The sequence below is a fragment of the Xiphophorus couchianus genome, chromosome 19, assembly GCF_001444195.1.
Source record: "Xiphophorus couchianus chromosome 19, X_couchianus-1.0, whole genome shotgun sequence".
Lineage (NCBI taxonomy): Eukaryota > Metazoa > Chordata > Actinopteri > Cyprinodontiformes > Poeciliidae > Xiphophorus > Xiphophorus couchianus.
In genome coordinates this window covers 22,981,070-23,001,760 of record NC_040246.1, presented here as the reverse complement: position 1 = coordinate 23,001,760, position 20,691 = coordinate 22,981,070, and the positions used below count along the sequence as shown (strand labels likewise).

At 41.0% G+C, this 20,691-nt stretch overlaps 1 protein-coding gene across 2 annotated transcripts; it reads left to right on the top strand.

Annotated features, from left to right (window-relative positions):
* kcnk10b (potassium channel, subfamily K, member 10b) lies at positions 1-19,971 on the top strand. 2 transcript variants are annotated; one of them, XM_028001484.1, is made up of 7 exons: positions 1-264; positions 6,498-6,913; positions 14,719-14,833; positions 16,322-16,482; positions 16,704-16,896; positions 16,973-17,115; positions 18,247-19,971. In XM_028001484.1, coding segments are annotated over exons 1-7 (1,674 nt in total). In that variant the 5' UTR covers positions 1-263; the 3' UTR covers positions 18,892-19,971. The 2 variants fall into 2 exon arrangements, with proteins under 2 accessions (XP_027857285.1, XP_027857284.1); XM_028001483.1 differs by lacking the exon at positions 1-264 and adding an exon at positions 285-838.
* The last annotated feature ends 720 nt before the right edge of the window (positions 19,972-20,691 follow it).

The following is a 20,691-nucleotide window of genomic DNA, read 5'->3' as shown; positions in this document are numbered from 1 at the left end:
TCCCAGTGAAACTCGGGGCCTCCAGGCTGACAGCAGCTCTGGTTTAATCCAACATCAGGAGTATCGACAGACCGCCGGTCTGATGGGTCACAGAAGGTCACCGGTTCTTATCCATCACACTTCATTAATAATTCACCCCCCACCTCCACATGTGAATGATGTAATAGTGTGTCTGCCGATGATTTGGTGCCGCTGCGCGCCATGTGCTCATCTCCCGGCTGCCAGATGAAGAGAAGATAATCCTGGTTTGTGGACAAATAAAGAGTGAGTAAAATATTACCGCATAAATTTAAATAAACGCTGATTGGAAATAAAAGTGATGCTGAGCTTGATGCGGCCTGACGGAGGAGGCAGGTGGAGTCCTGGCTGCTGGGAGGGAGGGCGGAGAGCAGAGCGTCCTCCCCCGTTGTTCCTGCTGCTGGTGTGAGGCGTGCGTAAAGACGCGTAGATAGACACGCTCCGGCAGCTCGAGTTGGACCGGACCACTGCTCCAGTGCGACAAGGGATGTGGTTCGGACCAGCGAGTGGTGCGGCACCACGGGGGGAGGCATCAGAAGCAGCCTGTCTGAACACACCGCGGGGGTGAGGAGGAGGGGGAGCAGCTCCAGCGGAGAGGCAGACAATGCGGCTGGTTGATGCGCTCATCGCTGCTCTCTGAGAAAACAGGCAATGGACACGGAATGCGTCGTGACTTGATTTGATTTCTTTCTTCCTTTTTTTATTTTGGGATTCGCCCTGAATATTTTTCCTGCACTCCCTGGTTACTAAGGAACCAAATCAAAGATGAAATTTCCAATAGAAAACCCGACAAAACAAGTAAACTGGGACCCAGAGCAAGGTTGGTGAATCCATCATTTCCTCTTAAATCCTGAGTTTGCTGCCAATTCCAGAATGTGTTGATGTGAAAGCCTCGTCTCAGCAGCAGCTCGTTGAGGTGGGCTACCTGCAGCACATCCGCATTACATTCTTCACACGCTTGAACAGTTCTGCTCTGTTTCCTGTTTCTGATTTGTCTTTTATTTCCACCGACAGTCTGAATCATTAATGGTGTAAACAGCAGAAAGGTGTTTGTGACAGACAGATCTCCATCATTCCTGTTCTTAGCTGTGCAAAGCAGCATTGATGGGAAAGTCAGGACAGCAGAATGTCTGAGACAAGAAGCTTTTCAAAATAAAAGCATGAAGAGCTACTTTCCAAATTCATCCAAAAGACATTTCATTTCATTTTTAGAGATGCATAAATAATATTCATTAAAAATATCTACATTTCAGTTAACATATTGGTTCAGTTCAGCTTATTTATATTGTGTTAATTATCTACTGGCATCTTAAGGCACATTAAAACACAAACAGGTCCAATTCATTTTCAGTTTAACAGAAATTCGCCATGAATCCAGTTCAAACCAGTTTTATAAAATCATGTAAATAAACTGGATTCAGTGACAAACTGTCAAATCAGACGTGAAGCCCTCTGCTCCAGTTTCTGATCATTTATCTTACGCTTCATGTTCTTTTGGCCCAGCAAAAAGCATAAAGCTATTTACATTTATAATCACAAACCAGAAACCGAGCGAGCAGGAAAAAAACGATCCGAAGAAATATTTCAAATTTAAATTAGTTGGAAAGTGGTTTGATTTTTGCTCCTGTTATTCATTTAATTGATAAACTTACATAATTTCTACAGTATTAGTCCAAATATAAGTAAATGAAATGTTAATATCTGTTCTCTCTCATTTACTGGCACAAATCTCTGTAACAAGTTGCACAAATTATATTCATATAAATGTTCATCAATATGTCAACGTAGAAATTCTACACATTTTACAGATAAAAGAAATATAACTAAATCATTTAAACCAGTTTTTAAAATGTTCATACCAGATACATTTTAATTAATTACTAAAATATTTTTTCACTTGTTTATTTGTAACTGAAGTGATCAAGTTTTAAATCTCGTCAAAGCAGGAAGTGTGAAAACAAACCATCAGCTTCCTCTCTCACCTCTTGTGATGTCATCAACTGGACTGAGCATCTGATGACTCAAAACTGAATCAGCTTTTTCATCTCTTGGGTTTTCCTTTTCAGAATTTTATATCACGTGAAACCAGACAGTAAAATTATTTCTTCTAAATAAAATAAACAATTACATGAATATGTATGTAAATACGTGTAAATAGTAAATAGTCTTTTTATATTTATATAACTGTTTTAATCAGATTCCTTGTTTGTGCATTTTAATAATGGACTGAGTGACTTTTATTTTGAAAAACTGCTTTTACCTGAAGATGGAGACATTGAATTGCAGCTTGATGGCAGATTTTATGAGTGAATACCTGGAGGCAGCTGACTGCCATCAGGAATCACAGAACCAACAGAGAACGTTCACAGAACTAACAGAACCATCAGAGAACCAACACAGAAACATCAGAACCAACAGAACCATCAGAGAACCATCAGAACCATCAGAGAACCAACACAGAACCATCAAAGAACCAACACAGAACCATCAAAGAACCAACACAGAACCATCAGAGAACCAACACAGAACCATCAAAGAACCAACACAGAACCAACACAGAACCATCAGAGAACCATCAGAACCATCAGAGAACCAACACAGAACCATCAAAGAACCAACACAGAACCATCAGAGAACCAACACAGAACCATCAAAGAACCATCAAAGAACCATCAAAGAACCAACACAGAACCATCAAAGAACCAACACAGAACCATCAGAGAACCAACACAGAAACATCAGAACCAACAGAACCATCAGAGAACCATCAGAACCATCAGAGAACCAACACAGAACCATCAAAGAACCAACACAGAACCATCAAAGAACCAACACAGAACCATCAGAGAACCAACACAGAACCATCAAAGAACCAACACAGAACCATCAAAGAACCAACACAGAACCATCAGAGAACCATCAGAACCATCAGAGAACCAACACAGAACCATCAAAGAACCAACACAGAACCAACACAGAACCATCAAAGAACCAACACAGAACCATCAGAGAACCAACACAGAACCATCAAAGAACCAACACAGAACCATCAGAGAACCAACACAGAACCATCAAAGAACCAACACAGAACCATCAAAGAACCAACACAGAACCATCAGAGAACCAACACAGAACCATCAAAGAACCAACACAGAACCATCAGAGAACCAACACAGAGCCATCAAAGAACCAACAGAGAACCAACACAGAACCATCAGAGAACCAACACAGAACCATCAGAGAACCAACAGAGAACCAACACAGAACCATCAGAGAACCAACACAGAACCATCAGAGAACCAACAGAGAACCAACACAGAACCAACAGAGAATGTTCACAGAACCAACAGAACCATCAGAACCATCAGAGAACCGACTCTTCATTCAAATCTTTTATTAAAACTGTTTAAAGAGTGAAACAGGAAAAGCAGAACCTGCTGCAGTTTTACTTTAACCGGCTGTGAACCCGCTGCAGCCCAGAGGTTCTGCAGGTTCCATCAGAACATCTGCTGGGATCAGCTCCTCCACCTCTTCCCTTATGGATCATCATCTGTGTATTTTCCTTCTGGCCAGAGAAGCGCAGCGTGAGGGCAGAGGGGTGAAGGCGTCTAATGGCATCAAACTCTTTCCCTCCCTGTTTATCTAATTTACAGAAATCAATGTGAAACTGTTTCAGCAGCTGCAAAATGATTTTACCGTAATGCCACCTTCATCTCCAGGAAGCCAGACGGTGTTATGTTCGCTGCCGTTTGGTTTGGACTGCAAGTCGTAGTTTGAGTTCTTAGTTTACATTTTATTTTTCTAAATGTCATAAAACATGGCTTCCTGTGGTTTCCTGGTGAGCCGCAGTTCTTCACCTTCACTTTCTGACAGTTAATGTTCTTGGAACATTTTAATATTCTAAAATGTATTACATAAAAAAATAAAGTAAATAAAACAACTTTTCCTGTTTTTTTGTCATTTATCAAAGTTATCACCCTTATTAAACGTTAATAATCCACTTCCACTGGAGACGTACTGCTACATTTGGCCCTGACGTTTTTCATCTCTCTGCAAAATCACTTTATTGGGAACATTTAGAACTGCTCAGCTGTTTGCAATGAACACATTAACCATCAAGAGTTTAAATGTCTAAATAAAACTAATCTTACAAGAATTATTTCCAAATTCATCACTAAATCCTATTTTCCAGTCACTCATTTCATGAATAATCCTTGAAAGAAAAACACTTGAAATATCTTTAGTGTTAATGTTTTATTGTAAGCCTTGATAAAGAAAATAGATTATTGCCTTACACAGAGAAAATTACAAAAAGTGAATTACCTGAAAAGATTCAGTTTTAAACATATTTTATATGTTTAGCATTGAAGAAGCAGTAGTTACGCCCCCTGGTGGTAGAATCCGGATCTGTGGCCGCTAGGCTCCTGAGGTTCTCCGAACTGATTGCATGAAACCTGCAGACTTGGTGGCTTCAGCCGAGGTTTCAGTTTCCACAGGAAGGCCGACGGCGCCGCGCTGCTCACCAACAGACCCAGAACCAGGAGAAAAGTTCACTCCAGTGTTCAGAAGACGTTTACACACAAACCCAAGGATGAACTGAACTGAGGGTGTTTCCTCCCGAGGAACGGGAACATGTTGATCTGAACAGCAGCTGCTGCTTTCCTGTGCAGCTTGTTGCAGCGTTTGGTATATTTCTGCCAGTAAATTAAACTTTTAGTGAATAACTAAAAAGATTCCTCCGTCAGAGATTGAGACTGTTCCTGGAGGTTCTTGATTCCTGGTGGATGTTTGGCATAGAGTGGCGTTAAAGCAGAACCGTTCCTCCTTCAGTAAATCCATTTCTCACTGACCCTCCATGTGAGAAGCGTCGCAGACAGCCGCAGCCCTGAGGCGCTCCAGCCGGAGAGGTGTGGGCGTTTGGGTGGAGGCCGGAGCTCCGAAGAGCTTCAAATCAATACATTTAAAGGATTCTATATTTGGTTCCTTCATGCTGTGGCTTGTTGTATGTTTGACCTGCAGCAACATCATGTATGTATTAATGCCTAATCCAGCAGAGTGATGTTAGTGGGAACATTTGTTCATGAAATACGTTTGGAAGATCTGCTGCCAGCTTAATGAACCGGGAGGCGTGTGAACGCTGTCCTTTAAATCCAATTCATTTCTGGGTCTGTAATTAATTAATCGCATTTCAATTGAAAAGCATATATTGACCAGAAAAAACAACGTTTTCAATTCAAATCCCATTTTCTGGTAAAGTATTGGATAAATGCTCAACAACAAAGATATTTATAGTTTTTAATCTTCAGGTTCTTCAGCCGGCAGATTGGAGTAAAGTTCATCTTTCCTGATCGTTAATGGAGCTTCTCTAGAAATGTGGACTGTGCCCGGTGACATTAGCATTAGCTGCTAACTGTTTCTAGCACAACTTCAACACATCAAGTCTTTTCCAGCGTCCAATCAGACTGATTAGAGTAATTAACCCTCAGTGGACCAGAGAAGCGGCGCTGTGGTTCGTTGTTTGTCGCTTGTGCGTCAGATTTATGAACAGACCAGAAACACGAAGGGTTCTGGCTTGGGACTACTATATGTATTAAAAATGCAAACATGTTAAAATCTATTAATTATTTAATCAAAATGAACGTGTTAAAACTTCAATCAGAAACCATTTCATCGTCATGAACTTCTCGCCGTCATTTCTTGGACTTTTCGTCATTCTGTGAAAACCAAACAAAGGATAAGAGGGAGGATCTTTCTCTGTAGATGGAAAAATAACAACAAACAAAAATTGCTTGAGGTGCAAAGGACAACTTTGTTTTTTGTTTGCTTGCTAATTGTGATCCCCTGACACAGTGGCGCCCTGGGTGTGAGCCGTATTGCCCGTATCAATAAGCCATAACTGTTTGTAAATGATTGTTTTGTTTCCATATTTTGTTAGATCAGAACATTGTTAATACTTTCCAGCATGATTGAAGCAGAAGTTGAAGTTAATCTGAAACGTCTCCAGATTTTCACATTTGGAGGTGAAGGAGAGTGAGCGTAGTGGATAATACTTATTTTTTCTGAGAAGCATTCCTCTGCAAGAAGCCGTCTGTTTGCCCAGAGTGAGCAGAGAAAAGCTTTTTAGACCTTGAGAGTGGGGATAATAGGTTTTTAATGGCTGTAATGCTCTTATGTCTGTATGCAGCAATGTATCTCTAATTATTAAATATGAACCGCAAACCATTAGAAATGGTTTAGTTAAACCCATGTCATTAGTTTACATTTTTAATTCTACATGTCAACAAGCTGTTGACCACAGACAGAGACAGATGTCTCTGGGCTCTGGGATCGTATCGGCCGACCAAAATGCCTTTGCATTCACTTTACAGGAAAGAAAAAGTCTCCAGATTTCTCGTACTTTTCCCTCCAGGCCGTGGAAATGTTTTCATGTTCCGTCTGTCCAAATAAAACCTAACACTTCTTCTGGTTTTGTTTCCTAGTGGCGGTCCAGACCCACTTGGTGCCGCCCAAAAAGATGCAGCCAGGCATGGTGAAGTCCAGCCTGGTCCATGCCAGCGTGGCCACCATGCAGAACCCGATGGGCTACGACCCGCGGGCCAACGGCCACTGCGCCCTGCCGCGCCTCTCCATCTCCTCACGCTCCGCCAGCATGGTGGCCAGCCTGGACGCCAGCACTGACGGCTCCATCGCGGCGCTGCAGTCCGTGATGAAGTGGAAGACGGTCATGGCGGTGTTCGTGGTGGTGGTCCTCTACCTGGTGGCTGGAGCTCTGGCCTTCAAGGGCCTGGAGCAGCCCTTTGAGAGCAAACAGAAGACCAGCATCACCCTGGAGAAGGCCTCCTTTCTGGAGAGGAACCCCTGTGTGACTCCCACCGAGCTGGATGACATCATCAAGGTGGGTTTGGATCTTATCCATGTTGCATCTAGTCTCCAACTCCAAGGGCTTTCAAAACGCTTCAGGAGTTGGAGAGCAAGTCAAGTTCTTGAAGGACAGAGTAATTTAGTCAGTGAAGGATAATGGCTTGATCTTTAACATAAGGGAAGGGAGAGTCATGGAACAGCAGGCAATAGAAACTGTTGACTTTGTACCAATGAACATAATCTGTGTTTTATCAGTTTAATCTGAGGAATCTTGAGGTAAACCAGCATTCAGTTTCATTTGAGCAGTAAAAGAGGGAAGTCAGAGAGAAGATTGAGGCCCTAAAATAAAGCAGAGTTGGGTGTAAACCTCACTGTTACCAAATTTATATCGACTCTGTAGCAGAAATTACCAAGAGGAAAGAGATGAACAAAAGGGGACTGAGGACAGAACCCTGAGGAACGCCACTGTTTACTGTAAACTAAGACAAAATGTTTGTCTTCATCATATCAGGTTGTGACAGAACAGGTGAAGGCAGAAAGTGTTGCAGCATAAAAGCCTAATGAACGACATGCAGAACAGGGATGGAGGGAAAACTATAGAGACAAACGACAAAATACAGAAAGGAAATAAAAACTACAAAACAAGAAGAGATGGAAATACACGACCAACAGCCACAAAAACACCAGAGATCAAGATGATAAAACTCTCCTAATTTGCTTTTCATTTAACTTGAGAATAAAAACAAAATGTTTGACTATGAATCCATTAGTCTGGTTTTAACTACAGTCTAATATTGTGTTTCTACGTAGCACAGCTAAAATCAGCCTGGAGTTTATCTCACATGTGGAAGATCAATGTTGAGATTCGCTGTAAATTTGTCAGACGTTGTTTTGGAGGCTGAGAATGTCACAGGAGAAATCTGATCTGAAATGTCAGTTCATTTTACAGAAGCTTCTGACAATTTTCATAAAGAAAAGGAAAATGTTGGACAGGTCAGGAGAAGAAGAGGTGATGTCTGCTGCTTTCTGTTTGCTTATAATAAACATTTAAACATCTGCTGTAAAAGTCTAACTTCAGGTTTATTTAAACACTGTGTGGAGAATCTCAGTTCTTAATTCCAAAATTTAAATGAGAAATTCTACATTTTTTGCCACTTTCTGAAATTGAGTGTGATATCTGAGGATGTTCTTGTCGACTTCAGAAAAGCTTCGCCTTATCTGACTCTGACACTCCGCCTCGTTTTTGCTGTGAAACCTGAGCAGAGGTGTGTGTGTGTGTGTGTGTGTGTGTGTGTGTGTGTTGTTTCCTTCAACACGTTCTCACATCTGTATTAGTCAGACTCACAGTTAGGAAGTCAGATGTATTTATATCAAATTCAAAGTTAGAATGAATAAAATTGATTCCAGAGAAAAGGGACAGAATGATTCCATGCAGAGTTCATGGAAATAGAAAAAGTTGCTGGGATAATTCTGACTTCAAGTAGAAACTCAATCAGCGACAAACTGAATCAGTAATTTATCAGCACAACTTGGGAAATTTCCCTTGTTGTCAGTTCATAGCTCCAGGAAACAGACTGAGTTCAGTCAGAATCCAAATTAACCGTCAATTTAACTGTTTTTTACACGGTCAGCAGCAGTGACATGAAGCACAGCTGTGATTTATTCTGCTCTCTGGCATTAAACTGAATTATCGTCCAGACTGAGGGTCACTGCATCACCATGACACGCACAAGTGGAAAGGGGAAATGATTTGAGATGTGCTGGAGTAGAGTGAGCAGAAAGTTTACAGGTTCAGGACTGAAGATCAGCCAGTCTGCAGAAATCGGTACAATATGCTGCAAAAAGTTCAGGAACAAAAAGAAAATCCAGCAACAACAACCTTATGTAACAACCCAGTCAGTTCTCAGTCAGAGGACTGCAGCCCAGTCCTTGAACTAACCCAAACGGGTCGGTGGCGCTCGTCTTTCCACCAGAATAACTCCATTTGATCGCCCACTCTGCTCCACAGAGCCTCTCTCCCTCTGCAGCTCATCCAAACTTTCTTTGGGATCCGTTTTTTTCTGCACCATGTTCCTTTTGTTGTACTCAGCCTTTCAGCCACTGATGCTCCATCATGAGTTTTTGAACAAAATCAATGAGAGTACTTCCTAAGAAGACGTGTGGAAATGAAAACCTTTAGCGCGGCGAACCTGGGGTCCAGAGGAATCAATTATTCATTGAGCAGATCTGCAGACACAAACCTCCTGGAGCGAATCACAGCCAGCAGTGTCTTCTGGACAAATCAGCTCAATCTCTACCTCAGATTCTACTGACAGAACCAATCTGCAGGAAGATTATCTGAATGTGTTCAATGAATTTAGATATTTGAATTTTTATTTAATGACTCAGTTTCTATCTGATGAACAGCAAACCGTAGCAAGCCTTAAATTTTAATGTGTTATTGTTACAACATGGATCTTTTTCATAACACTTTCTCTTTCCCCACATGTCAAATAGTTTCAGTTTTCAAACTTTACAAAGTGTCTCAAAAGAATGCACAACTCTTCAACTTTTTAAACTTAGTCACAGTCAAACCACCAACTTCAGTGTGTTTTATAAAGATTTGGAAAATAGAAGGAAAATAATGAATTACTTTCAAACTGCAAACTAAGAGGAGAAGATAACGCCGATCGGAGATTCATTCATTTAACTGCACAAAGATCAGAAAACAAGAATAAAACCTGAACTGAACACAAAGAAGTGAACTGAGTAGGAAAAGATCTGTTAACAACCAGGGTGTGTATCTAAGGTTTACATTTCTCTTGAATAAAATCTTGATTTTGCATGTCCTCACTGTATCTCCTGGATGGACACACAGCCGTCACTCTGCTCAGCTGGAGGGAAAATAATGCATCCAACATGCAGAGTTTCCTCCTGTAAACACTGAAAATCACAAACAGAGAATCATTAAAGCTGCATTCATTTGAAGTTTGTCAGTAAAATGCATCATTGTTCAGTTCAAAGTTCTCTGCAGTTTGAGCTTTGTTAAGCTTGACTGGCAGCAGCTTTACTGCACAGATGTAGTAATGACATGTTCACTGATGGAAAGTAGAAGAAAGTGAATATTAGTCTTTCTGAATAATAAATGTATTCCTGATAAACGTCAGAGCTCGATCAGCTCTTAAAGTAACAGAATGACTCAGTTTTATGTGTCTGCTGTTTGAAGAAAAGGCCTGCAGGACCTGCTGCTTCACACGTCCATCATCAGAAAGTCTGCCTGCTCCTCTCACAGCTTTGGTTATTAGTTATCTGTTGGTGCTCCAGTCGCTCAGCCGGAGAGCTGGCAGCGGCGACGCTGTTGTCAAACTGTTCTGGTGAAGAAGTTGACAGGAAAATGGCAACCTTGGGAAGCCTGTGTGGGCCGATCTATCAGGACGGCAGCTCTCGTTAAGGCTCGCCGCACAGCGTGTGCTGACTTAATGCGGCCAAGCGCGTCTGTTGACCTCATCACGTCTGCTCTGGTACCGGAGATGCCCGCTCACCCACTGAGTGCCACAAACACTGCAGCCCTAATTGGCTTTGCGGGCGCTGGTTTGATGACTCACTGTGGCATTATGTCTCTGGCACCAGTTAGGCTTCATGTATTGATGACTCACTAATTTGCAAATAAACTTCTGCATTCGCCGGGTTACTGCAAGTAAAAATACACCAGAAACAATCTAGCTTGTCATAAATTATGTAACATAAGAGAAAAGTGTAACAGGTTGGGTTTGTTTTTATTTCTAAGGATTAGCTGCACAGAATCCTGCAGAGGAGAGATTTAGCCTGAAAGTATTAGTTCAGAAATTGTTTTTTAATAGAAAATCCACCTGTTACTGTTGTTGAACTCAGTTCTTGGTTGTAGCATCAAAGATTTCGAGACAGTTTGGGTCAGTGTTCAGGTGTTACTGATGTTAAAAGTGTTGCAGAGCAGAGTTGTTGGCAGCGTGTCAGAATGCAGCAGGGGAGCAGAGCGTGAGGAAGCTGCTGCCCGGATCGCTGCCATCACCTGCTGAGGGGAGGAAACGCCGCTGAGAGGATGGAAATCTGCAGCGACTGTCTGCTCTCTAATGATCCTGCAGCACAGGATGAGAAACACATGAGCCAAGAGCCAGCTGGTGGTGGCAGCGTTTCTGCACCTGTAGAGAAACCAAAGCAGACCAGAACATTACGGATAAACAAACAGTTTGGCTAATTACCAAATTCACAAAGTTTCACATCAGATAAAAATAACCTGAACACTTGACTTCCTCTGGTACAAAATGAAACCTTGTGTTGCTTTTATATCCACCAATTCTCACCTGCAAGGATTCTCAAATGCTTTACATAGTTTTTATTATTTCATAAATGACAGGGTGTCAACCTCAAACATGATTTGCCTTTGACTATTCTAGTTTGTCTGCCTCCAAACAATAACAATCCTACCTTGTGGACAAAACAACATCAGAGGTTTCCCACCTGATTGCCCAGTGGACCTGGTTCCAGAACCGGAACTTCATCACCCGCTCCACCTCCAGCTGCTGTGGTTCTGAGTCAAACCAACCTGTTCCCCTCCTGGCCTGTGGGGGCGCTGCACCAAGAACCACTGAAGGAAACGACACAAAAACCTCTGAAGACACTGAGAGCAACTTCCTTCTTCACCAGATGGAAACAAGATGGAGGCGTCAGATTTTTCTCTTTAGTCTTTGGCTAAAGACCAGGAGCCATTTCTGTTGCTAGGCTAGCACATTTGTTTTGGTTGTATTTACCCAGAATGCTCTCCGCTGTAGTGCACTTCCTGCTTTTGGAGCGGCCTCTGGTCCGCTTAGCTTTCACATATAAATTCAAACCGAACTTCAACTGAACCCAAACCGAGGTTTGGACAGAGTGTCAGAGTACCGCAGTTTAAAAGTTACTGTTGGTTATTTTAAAGAACATGAAGACTTGAGTCTGATCATGTCTGTTGTTTCGTTCTGATTAGAGCTTCATTTAGGGATGAAGGCTGTGGCGTTCTGGAACTACCTGACTGTTCAGGAGAGACATTTCAGTGAAGTGACTGCAAGTGATCAAATAATTATTAGCTGAATTGATTAGAAAGGAGGTGAAGCTGAGTTTCATATTTAGTTTCAAGCATCCAGAGAGGAATGTGTCTGCTTAGCTTAGCTCAGCTTAGCTTAGCTCAGCTTAGCTTGAGATGGAGCTTTGAGTGTGTAGCGGTGGCAGCATGTGGCCTGCGCCTGGCCGCTGTGATCAGTGGAACTGACAGCATCATTTTAGACGTGTAAAAACTAGACTGGCTGAACATCTGTGTGTCTGCAGCGTTGTGTGGAACTGTGCCAAGATGGAAATGACTGTTTATATTGATTTTAGATGCAAATTAATGTCTTAACATAACAAATATTTGTTTTCACTATTGATTTGAATAAATTAGCAGTTATGTGGACAACCTGATACTTGCATTCAGACAGATCTTTTTTAGTGTGGTTGTGAAAGTTATGGGGCAAAAATAGAAGTCCTTATAAAATATTCAGGCATCGAGCAGCTATGTATTTCTGCCCCTCGACTCTAAAATTAGGAAATCTTTGGCTTATTTAATAGGATATTTTTCCTCATAAATGATTAATGTTTATTACAACCTCAAGCATTTTGAAAGTGATTATTTTTAGATCTTGAGTGGATGTTATGAGTTGGGTTGATGCAGCTGAGGCAATCAGATGTAAGATGGTGAGCAAGTGCAGCATCGTGTTTGCAGGTTGTGTTATGATATTACTGCTTTAAAATATGTGTCAGAAGAGTACATGCATATTTTATTATAACGGCTGGCAGCTTTCAGAAAGCTTGAGTGAACAGATTGGGGGTTGCCCTGAATGAAGAAGCCACAGGTAAAAGCATGATGCTCCAGCAGTGCTGAGGAAACGGTTTCACAGTTTATTTGCCCCCAGAGGCAGAATATTACCGAGCACATGTATATGAAAATTATAAAATAAATGCTTTTCTCATCAAATGCCCATGAAGACGGAGATTATAAAGAACAAAAGATAATAGGTTGATGTTCCTGGGTGCATAACGGAGCCCAGAGGGAGATCATTGAGAAATGATGCTGTAAATGGTTTTCACACATGAACCAAACAGAAAAGACTCTGAACAGCTTCGGTTAAACTGGAACACAGAACAAGATCCTGTGTGAACAGCAAGGCTCCATAAATATTGTTTCTTTCTGAAGCAAAGAAACTCCCTCAGATTTTACAGTCTGTTGATTAGTGTCACAGCTAACATAACTTTAAATTATTTGAGTACAAAATCAAGAAAAACTCTTTCTGCGATTCTTTTAGGGACTAAATGGACTAACTATGAGCTGAATGAGCAGCTGACAGAGGTCACATGACCAGGTGTGCTAACCTGAAACCTCTGGCTGCTTCAGGTCAACACCTGAACCTCTGGAAGATTCCTCCTGACTTTACTCATATTTTAGCTGAGCTGTCAGTCCAATATGAACCCAGTGTCATATTGGACTGACACTGGATTCAGTCCAATATGTCATTTAAGGTTGATCCTTGTAGCTCATCTACTGTGGTATAGATTATTACTGACTGCATTTATCATTCCTATTTATCTGCAACATGATGCTAAAAGCCTTGAAATAAATTCTAGATTTTTTAGAACGTTTTGTTTGTTTAGTGAGACTATTTCTCCGTTTGTCCAACAGATAAAAAAATGGATAATTCTGGTGTTTTTACAACAGTGTTAATTGTTGTAAACCATTCCTACCAAATTAATAAAAATAACATTCTCAACCAAAATGAAAAAAAAACCCAAATCAAATATTTGATTTAAGTACATTTATTAAGGGCTGGGGGAACAAAATCCATGTTCAGAAATAATTGTTTTACAGCAAACAAAATTCATATTAAAAATTCTAATGTTACTATTTTAACCCTACACGGCTCCACCAGATGTTTTTCAGCATTTTAAGATAAATTGGTTTTATCATCTTCATATAAAGTTTTATTTATTTTCAAAGTATTTTCATTTTTAAAACATTTTTAGACTCTATTTTGTCTAGAAGTATTTTTATATGAAGTGCATAGTGTGATGGTGTGTGTGGTTTGTCCAGACTTGTTGCATTAACACGTTATGGAATAATGTAACAAACTACAACAGAGGTGATGCATTTCAATCCTACACTAGCTCTACTGCCAACTAGTGGTCAAATATGTAAATTCAGGAAAAAGACAAAATCAAATCTAGAAAAATAAACAAGAGGGTCAGATTGAAAAGATAAGTCATAGATAAGTATGGTGGAGGATCTATGGTGCTGTGGGTCGGTCCATTTCATCTGGACTTCTCTGAAATACGAGGGCAGTTTGAACTCTGGTAACTGAAACCAGCAGACAGAAAGTTTCGGTGTGGAGACCCAGACTGAGCCGAGCAGAGAGGAGAGGAGCGACGACTCCAGGTTTAGTAGTGACAGCCTGAAGATCTCTGTTCACATCACAGGTATCACATCACAGCCTGAAGATCTCTGTCTGGTTGCTCCAAACTGGTGAATCATTAAATTAGAAAACTCTGTGCTGTCCTGTGGGGAAACAGAGGTTATAAAAAGGTCAAAGGTGTGACAGGATCCATGCTGAGGGTCATGTGTGAATATCTGGGCAGAGAACCAGACTGTCTGTTTTTCCCAGCAGCAGGTCCCTATCCTGAGTGGGAGCCCGGCGCTCTGAACCGTTTCTTCTCTTTGTGACTGCTGAGCTGCTCATGTTTTTCTCTTCCTGTGTTTTGATCAGTTTATTTATATATAAATCTTGAGTTTCGATCAGTCTCACTGCTCCCTGTTTCCTGCAGCATGCTATAGACGCTGTGAGCGCAGGAGTGAGGCCCATTGGAGAAACGTACAACTCCAGCTACTGGGACATGGGCAGCGCCTTCTTCTTTGCTGGAACGGTCATCACCACCATAGGTAGGAGCCAGAAAGGTGCTCTGCTCAACAAGTTTAATATTGAACCTCACATAGAATGTAATAATTACTTTGCAGAACATTTTTAATGTATGAACTTTCACTTGTTCATTTCTATTAATTAATTGCATAAATTTTAGCATGTAAAAATTGTAATGCAGTTATGAGTTTTATTAAAATACATAAATCCTGAGCTGTACATTTTGTGCTGTGTTTCTGGTACGCCTGTAAATCTGACGCACAGTCTGCTGGCAGCAGCGATGGATAATAAAGCTGCTTCTCTCGGCCACTGAGGCTCCATTTCTGCTTCGAAACGATCCGATTGGATGCTGGAAAACAATATTGTTGTGCTAAAAGGAGCTAGTCTATCAGTAAAGGTCATACACCACAAGTTGATGAAAATAAATTTCATTGTTCCTATTTTTACAGTAAATGTTTTTCTGTCCTTTCCAGTTTTATTTGCTGTGGTTGAATAGATGCAGTAAAGTCTCAGCTGACCTGAGTCTCATTATTATTCCCGGGTGATTTGAACAACGACGTTCGCTCCCTGAACTCCTCCTGGCTGCAGGAGCTAACAGCCTGTGAAGCTCAGCATTCTCATAATTGCTTAGAGAAACTGCTGACATAAACATGTTGTTTTCTCACGACGAGCCGCCTTCCTGAAACAACTTCTGCTGCTTTTACACAAAACATGGAGACGATTCAGACCATTTAAAACACCAACATGAGCCACATCAGACAGGAGGTTTCTCTCTCAATGTACAGAGCTTCACAAAATTCATTCATACACACTATGAACGTTGATCTGTTGTTACTACTTACATATTTTAATGGGATATTATGTGATAGATAAAAAGATATTTCTTTTTTTTAAAACCCATTAGTGAACAATCAGCACCATAAAGATCCAGAACGGAGCAGTTTAAAGCAGGTCAGGTTTTACTGCTCTGAGATATTTTACAAAGAAAAACAGCAAAAACTTTCAGTGTTTAGATGTTTACAGCTGGTAGAGTGAAAATGTTCCCCAGAGTACTAACTCATACTAACAGACACTTTTCACTTTCTTACTTGTATCGTTTTCCTTTAGCTTCACAAAACCTAAAAATCATTAAAATACACCAAAATATGTCATCTTAACGTAAAAAATGTGAGTTTTTCTAAAGCTTCAAAAGTTTTGATAATTTTTCCTAAATGTGATAACCGGGTTCCTGTGGGTTAAAGATGAAGAAATCAAGCTGCCTCCTCCATCACTGATTTTTACTGTACCTCTGTATGTTACAGTAAAGTCATTATTAATGCAGTTTCCTTTAAACCTAATTACAGCCTGTTGGAGCTTTTCCATGCACTAAGAGGTATTGCATAAGGCCATCAATTGATTGAGTTACATAAGAGAACCTTGACTGAGTCTTCCTCCTCGTCTTACGCGCCAGCCTTCCCTGCGTCTGTTTTTGGGTCTGAGCGGGTTCTGAGACGTTCTGCTGATCTCTACAGGTTATGGGAACATCGCTCCCAGCACGGAAGGCGGGAAGATCTTCTGCATCCTTTATGCCATCTTTGGCATCCCTCTCTTTGGCTTCCTGTTGGCGGGGATCGGAGACCAGCTGGGCACCATGTTTGTGAAAAGCATCTTGCGAGTTGAAAAGATATTCAGGGTGAGGAGCGTGTTGTCTTTGTTTTTATCAGTATGCTTTTTTTAGCTCTCAGTTCTATATGAGAGGAAAAACATCCTATGTAATGATGCCCAGTGTCTGAAAACTGCTTTCTTTATGTATCACTTTCTTTTTTAAATGATATCCAGTGTGAATCTGTCATATTTGAACCTTTTAATAATCCACATTTTCCTAGTTTCTAATCTCTTCCTTGCTTGGCTTAGCAAAAACACAGACAGATCAGCCAGACGAAGATAAGAGTGACATCCGCCCTCTTGTTCATCCTCGCCGGCTGCATCGTCTTCGTCACCATCCCTGCTGTCATCTTCAAACACATCGAGGGCTGGACCACGCTGGAGGCCATCTACTTCGTTGTGATCACCCTCACCACTGTGGGCATCGGCGACTACGTGGCAGGTCGTCCCACAGCTGCAGCCTTTTACTGAAGCTGCAGGATTCAGGCCCTCTAAAATCGCTTTTGCTCCTACTGCAGGTGGGAATCGCACCATCGACTACATGAACTGGTACAAGCCTTTGGTGTGGTTCTGGATCCTGGTGGGGTTGGCGTACTTTGCTGCTGTTCTCAGCATGATCGGAGACTGGCTGAGAGTTCTTTCTAAAAAGACCAAAGAAGAGGTGAGGGTCCATATTTCTGCATCTTCAACAAGCCTGGCGTCGCTTTCCTACACAATTCAGCTCAGTTCTCATCTCCCTTCAATGCTCCATCTGGGATTTCTCCCATTGAGGTCAATTTCTCAGGATGAACTTCAAACAGGCGAATCAAAGAACAGAAGGAGTTTTGAACAATGATGTTGATGTCATAGGTCACAGAGTAGCGTTGCTGATTGGGTAAAACCAGATCCAATCGTTTACAACTCTCCGGTCCGCTTGGCGTTCACATATACATACAAACCACATCAGAGTTCACTTCAACCGAACCCAGACGGAGGTTTGGAGACGAACCAGAGTTTGTCATTTTGGATCAATTGTGTATTCACACCTCCATAAGCAAACATACTGCATTAATAATTAATAACAAATGGATTAAAGCAGACTGACCCATGGGATGCCATTTGTAGAATCACAGTGTAAGAAATTAACAGCAATATTTTATTTTATTTATCCAGTGATAGACAAAAAAATGGGAGTTCATTTCTCAGTCATGTTTTCCCTGCTTTATTCATACAATTATAAATGTCTGATTCATAAACTAAATATTTAGTTCATGTCATATTTACTACAGTAATCTCAAATTAAATATTTAGTGACGAGCGAAATATGTAGTTCCCAACAATTTTTTTAGTTAATAAATTGAATATTTAGTTTAACTAATTAGTTTCTAACTAACTAATTTGTTGTAAAATAAAATAAATATTTATTTTCCAAACTGAATACTTACCTCAGACTTTAGTATCTAACTGGTAAGTAAATACTTAGCTTCCCAATTATATATTTAATTTGCGCATTACATTTTTAGATTACAAGCTACATATTGAGCTTGTGACTTAAATATTTATGTATGAATGCTGAGATTTATAAAATTATGAATAATATGGTGAAATGAACTCCCTTTTTTTTTCTTACAGGCCAAACCAAACAAAATATTGTTTGTATTTTTTACTGCGTAACTTTACAAATGGCTCCCCTTCTACTACATGTATTGTTTTGAAATAAACACATTTATTGATGATATTGTGATTTGTTCAGATGAATCCGTATGTGTGTAATATACCTGCTGTTCTGATCGTTTGGGTTTTTCTGTTGCAGGTCGGGGAGATCAAGGCTCACGCTGCTGAGTGGAAGGCAAACGTCAGAGCGGAGTTCCGTGAAACGCGACGGCGCCTGAGCGTGGAGATCCACGACAAGCTCCAGCGGGCCGCCACCATCCGCAGCATGGAGCGCCGCCAGCTGGGCTTGGAGCAGCGCGCTCACTCACTCGACATTCTCTCTCCAGAGAAGCGAGCGATGTTCGCCAGCCTGGACGGCGGCCGCTTCAAGACTTCTTCCCAAGAGAGCATCAACGGAAAACTGAACAACCTGAGGCTGAAGGGCGCCAGCGAGACGTACGACCAGCAGGGCAGCGAGCAGACGCCACAGACTGCGTCTTCCTCAGAGGAAAACCTCTTCAACCTGCGCTTCGGCTCGCTTACCAAGCTGGCCCGGCGCAACAAGAACCGCGACCTGTGCAGGAACATCACCGAAGACTCCCGGCGTACCAGCATGGCCATCAACACGCCCATGCAAGGGGAGGAGAGAACGGGCGAGGATGAAGAGCCAGACGAAGACAGCCGAGAAAAGAAAGAGGAAAACATCAGCCTGACAAACCTGTCGCAGTACGCAGCGGAGCGCAGCAAGCTCAACGTCTTCACACAGGCCAAGGACAGAGAGAGCGATCAGATCTCAAATGCATGAACACTTCAGCTGCAGACATAGACTCTAGAAAGAGAGAAAGAAAGTCGGACTGAGTCACAGGGAGAGTTCACAGACCTTTGAGATGTCAAGAAACGTGCCTTTTCTGTTTCCTATGCTTCGACTGGAACCGTTCCCATCAAATTCAGTCATCGTGCCATAGCAATGGGAAGAGAACCTGCTGCCAAAAATGAATCAAAACAAACATCCAGAAGAGCCTGTTGTTCGATTACCTCATTACATATGTTGCTGTAAAATGGGCTACCTGTGATGTGAACTGAGCTGTCACACGTTCAGCCCTGGAGGCGCTCACGAGACGGCCATCTGTTCACCCTGAATCTTATTTTTCTCTCACACTGTGGGAGCGACAGCCAGAGAGCTGGATTCCTGTCATTCATCTCCAGAGACATTATCGATCATTTTGTCATCTCATACCGTGGTGGCTGTTTATGGGCCGCCAGCCTGCTGAGGAGGGACTTCAACCTTAATGACTGCAGTTTGGAAGGTTTCGGTTTTGCTGGATCAATAAACAATGCTAGTAGCTACCTAGAGGACATGTACAATTATCCCTACATTGTATGTGGCTTTGCATATGTAGCCTGACAGTAAAAAAAAATAACTAAATATTAAGATCTGTGATGAAAAAAATGAAGAAAAACTATACACAGTGCATGGTTATTAAAACACAACCATAGCAGCTAGCTGGAATAACCTAAAGAGTTACAGCTGTTATAATGTTTCCTTTTTGTGAAAAAATAAAATGTTTGGCTTTCACTCCTGGTTTCTGCTCATCCACAGTACAACTAATGTGTTTTTGTAACGTCTAATTGTGAATTAACACAAACATCCAAACTCCGGCAAGATTGTCAGCAGCCTTTATTGTACACAAATTTTTTACACTTTTTTCAATCTGCCTTTTATTTCTATCAGGATTTGGCATGTCTACCTTGATTCTGTTCATGAATGTGATGCTGTTGATTTTTATACTCACTAGCATGTTTGCATCTGTGTTTCCTTGTTTTTCTATCAACCACACACCTCGGTTTTGTGTATTTTCCATTAAACTGTAACATGAACAAAAGATAGTGATAAGTGTTTTATTTTTAATAAAAATGCATTTTTGTATCCTTAAACTGCTTTTTCACCCAAATCCCCAGTAAACCTACAGTTGTATATGTTTTATATAGGCTGAAAAGCTCAGTCAGTGAGCCTACATTTCTGAATAAAAATGATTTTTTATTGGTCTGCTATATCCTTCTAATTTAAACAAAATGTTTGGGTTTTATTCACAGGGCGCTGGAGGACGCTGGTTGTTTTAGGGATGGAAATCTCTGATCTCTACACATCTGGATTCACATCTGGATTCACATCTGGATTCACAAGATACGATGCGATACATTTAGGATTCCTCCTCATCAACCAGCGATTCCGTTAGATAAGATTTATATTCTCATCACATGCATCTCGATTTAAATTAATTTAGCTGAAAAATACAGTTTGTATATTTTTTCATTAATAAAAACAAATGGCGCAATTCAAATTTCAATCATTTTTAATTAATTCCTCTTTTACATAAGTGTTATTTACAAAAATTTCATAATTTTGTGTGGGAAATGCATTTTTTGATGACAACAATCCTGATACAGGGGGATTGTTGTCAGTTGCTACGGCAACAAGTGTGAGTATAGAATAGCCAACACAGAGAGGGAGGAGAAAGAAAAGCACCAGAGGTTTTGAGTTATTCTTCATTTTTCTGTGGCACATGTAACTGAAAATATAATATCTACATCTCCAGGGTTCATT

Excerpts from the sequence above, each read along its gene's own strand:
- kcnk10b (XM_028001483.1), top strand. The coding sequence starts at position 784 with ATGAAATTTCCAATAGAAAACCCGACAAAACAAGTAAACTGGGACCCA. Across the intron at positions 839-6,497 it reads AAACTGGGACCCAGAGCAAG|TGGCGGTCCAGACCCACTTG; the intron begins GTTGGTGAATCC and ends TTTGTTTCCTAG. Across the intron at positions 16,897-16,972 it reads CATCGGCGACTACGTGGCAG|GTGGGAATCGCACCATCGAC; the intron begins GTCGTCCCACAG and ends CTCCTACTGCAG.